Source organism: Cebus imitator, unplaced genomic scaffold, assembly GCF_001604975.1.
Source record: "Cebus imitator isolate Cc_AM_T3 unplaced genomic scaffold, Cebus_imitator-1.0 Scaffold672, whole genome shotgun sequence".
NCBI classification, from domain to species: Eukaryota; Metazoa; Chordata; class Mammalia; order Primates; family Cebidae; genus Cebus; species Cebus imitator.
The window spans coordinates 595,925-598,834 of NW_016107987.1; the positions used below are offsets into that span (position 1 = coordinate 595,925).

The 2,910-nt window shown below is 55.6% G+C and overlaps 1 protein-coding gene across 1 annotated transcript in view; it reads right to left on the reverse strand.

The window, feature by feature from the left end:
* Positions 1-764: 764 nt before the first annotated feature.
* PLCXD1 (phosphatidylinositol specific phospholipase C X domain containing 1) overlaps positions 765-2,910 on the reverse strand; it is a 13,488-nt gene continuing 11,342 nt past the window's right edge. The window contains exon 5 of the mRNA XM_037734849.1: positions 765-2,057. Within this exon, the coding sequence (XP_037590777.1) occupies positions 1,793-2,057 (265 nt within the window). The 3' untranslated portion in view covers positions 765-1,792. The remainder of the gene's footprint in view (positions 2,058-2,910) is intronic.

Below are 2,910 nucleotides of genomic sequence, written 5' to 3' on the forward strand. Positions count from 1 at the left end.
CATTTCTCCGTGGCGACCAGATAGCAAAAACAGAAGCAGGATTTCTTTTGGAAAACGAATCATGAGGTCCCAAAGAGAACCCATTGCAACGTGGATGAAATCACCGCCGTGAAGACCATCGTGAGAAACTCTGATGTCTGGGGTTACTGTGAAAGAGACGTCACACTTCCTCGGGAGGCGGGAATAAAAATGGCCACGGGCACCCACTGACTGCCCGAGACCTTGAGCCAGCAGCTCCGACAGGCGACAGGTAGAAGATGAGGTATGGGCCGGGGCGGAAGCTCACGCCCGTCACCCCAGCACTTTGGGAGGCTGAGGCGGGCAGGTCACTTGAGGTCAGGAGTTCGAGACCAGCCTGGCCAACATGGTGAAACCCCGTCTCTACTAAAAATTAAAAAAAATTACCCGGGCGTGGTGGCGCGTGCCTGTAATCCCAGCGACTCAGGAGGCTGAGGCAGGAGAATTGCCTGAACCCAGGAGGCGGAGGCTGCGGTGAGCCGAGATCGCGCCATTGCACTCCAGCCTGGGTAACATGAGTGAAATTCTGTCTCAAAAAAAAAAAAAAGAAAAATAAATAAATTTAAAAAAGAAACCCCATCTCTATGAAAAACAGCAAGTACTGCGGGCATGGTGGCGGGCACCTGTAATGCCAGCTGCTTGGGAGGCTGAGGCACCAGAATCGCCTGAACCCAGCAGGTGCGGGTTGCAGTGAGCCGCGATCACGCCTCTGTGCTCCAGCCTGCGCCACAGGACGAGACTCCACCTCAAACATAATCATCATCATAATTACGTGGGCATGGTGGTTTACACCTACGGTCCCAGCTACTTGGGAAACTGAGGCAGGGGGATTGCTTGAGCCCAGGGGTTGAATGTTACACAGATCTGTGACTCTGTCACTGCCTGAGCAACAGAGCCAGACCCCATCTCTACAAAAAAAAATAATTAGCTGGGCGTGGCGGCTGACACCTCAGGTCGCAGTTACATGGGAGGCTGAGTTGGGAGGATTACCTGAGCCCAGGAGTTAGAGACCAGCCTGGACACCATGTCTCTACAGAAAACAAATGGGCGTGGTGGTGCACACCTGTGGTCCTAGCTACTCTGGAAGGTAACACAGCAGGACCCCCGGAGCCCAGCAGTTGGAAACCAGACTCTGCAACATGGTGAAACCCCATCTCTACCAAAATTACAAACATCTGCTGGGTGTGGGGGTGTGCACCTGTAGTCCCAGCTACGCGGGAGGCTGACGGGAGAGGATCACTGGATCCCGGGAGGTTGAGGCCGAGTGAGCTATGACTGCATCACCGCACTCCAGCCTGGGTGACGGAGCAAAAGTCTGTCTCACACAAGGAAATACCGGCTTGGTGTGTGGGGGCTGGCCGAGGGGGGTGCTGGCTTGCACGGGGGAGCGCCCAAGGGGCTTGTTACTGTGTTTACCAATTAGTGACTTGTGGGAGGGCCGTCTCTCCCGGGGTCTGTGAGGGCAGCGGACACCACAGCAGGAAGAATGCAGAAATAAGTCCTCCCATCGCTTCGGGAGGCTGAGCAGGGAGGATTACTTGAGGCTGGGAGGTCAAGACCCCATGGAGACCAGCCTGGCCAGCACAGCAAGACACCATCGAGACCAGCCTGGCCAGCACAGCAAGATCCCATCTCTATTTCTTAACAAAAAGAAAAAGAAGGCATAGGACCGGTCCCCCGATCACCAATAGCTGACCCACACGTAAGGCACTATACTTGGGACGTCGGGGGTGAACCTGCAGCCGCCGTGTCCCAGACTTCAGAAGGGTCCCCGTCAGCACCACAGCAGCTTCTGGTTGAGAGCGATCACGTCGCTGACGAAGCTGTCCTCGCCGACGAAGTCGCCCGCGATGACGTTGGTACAGCGGGACCCCGGCCCCGGGCACTGCTCCCGGACCCACGCCCGCAGGCGGGGTAGGTTGGGCAGCGTCATCTTCTCCAGGGACTCCGACGGGTGCGCCAGGATGTACTGCAGGTTCTCAGTGAGGTTGATGCCGGCCACAAACAGCCCTCCTGGAACAGTGAGGAGGTGGAGACGTCACACAGCCACCTGCCTCCACCTGCCCGTTTACCCCTCCTGTTCACATGGCTAGAGGCTCAATTCTCAGGAATAATGGCCCCAAAGATGTCCAGGTCCTGACCCCCATGTGGGAGACAGAATAATGACCCCAAAGATGTCCACGTCCTGATCCCCATGTGGGAGACAGAATAATGACCCCAAAGATGTCCACGTCCTGATCCCCATGTGGGAGACAGAATAATGACCCCAAAGATGTCCACATCCTGATCCCCATGTGGGAGACAGAATAATGGCCCCAAAGATGTCCACGTCCTAATCCCATGTGGGAGACAGAATAATGACCCCAAAGATGTCCACGTCCTAATCCCATGTGGGAGACAGAATAATGATCCTAAAGATGTCCAGGTCCTAATCCCATGTGGGAGACAGAATAATGACCCAAAGATGTCCACGTCCTCATCCCATGTGGGAGACAGAATAATGGCCCAAAAGATGTCCAGGTCCTAATCCCATGTGGGAGACAGAATAATGACCCAAAGATGTCCATGTCCTGATCCCATGTGGGAGACAGACTTATTTCTACGCCGGGCACGGTGGCTCACGCCTGTAATCCCAGCACCTTGGGAGGCCGAGGCGGGCGGATCATCTGAGGTCAGGAGTTTGAAACCAGCCTGACCAACACGGTGAAACGCCGTCTCTGGTAAAAATACAAAAAATTAGCCGGGCGTTGGCGCGTGCCTGTAGTCCCAGCTCCTCGGGGGCTGAGGCAGGAGAATCGCCTGAACCCGGGAGGCGGAGGCTGCGGTGAGCTGAGACCGCACCACTGCAGTCCGGCCTGGGCAACAAGAGTGAAACTCCGACTCAAAAAAAAA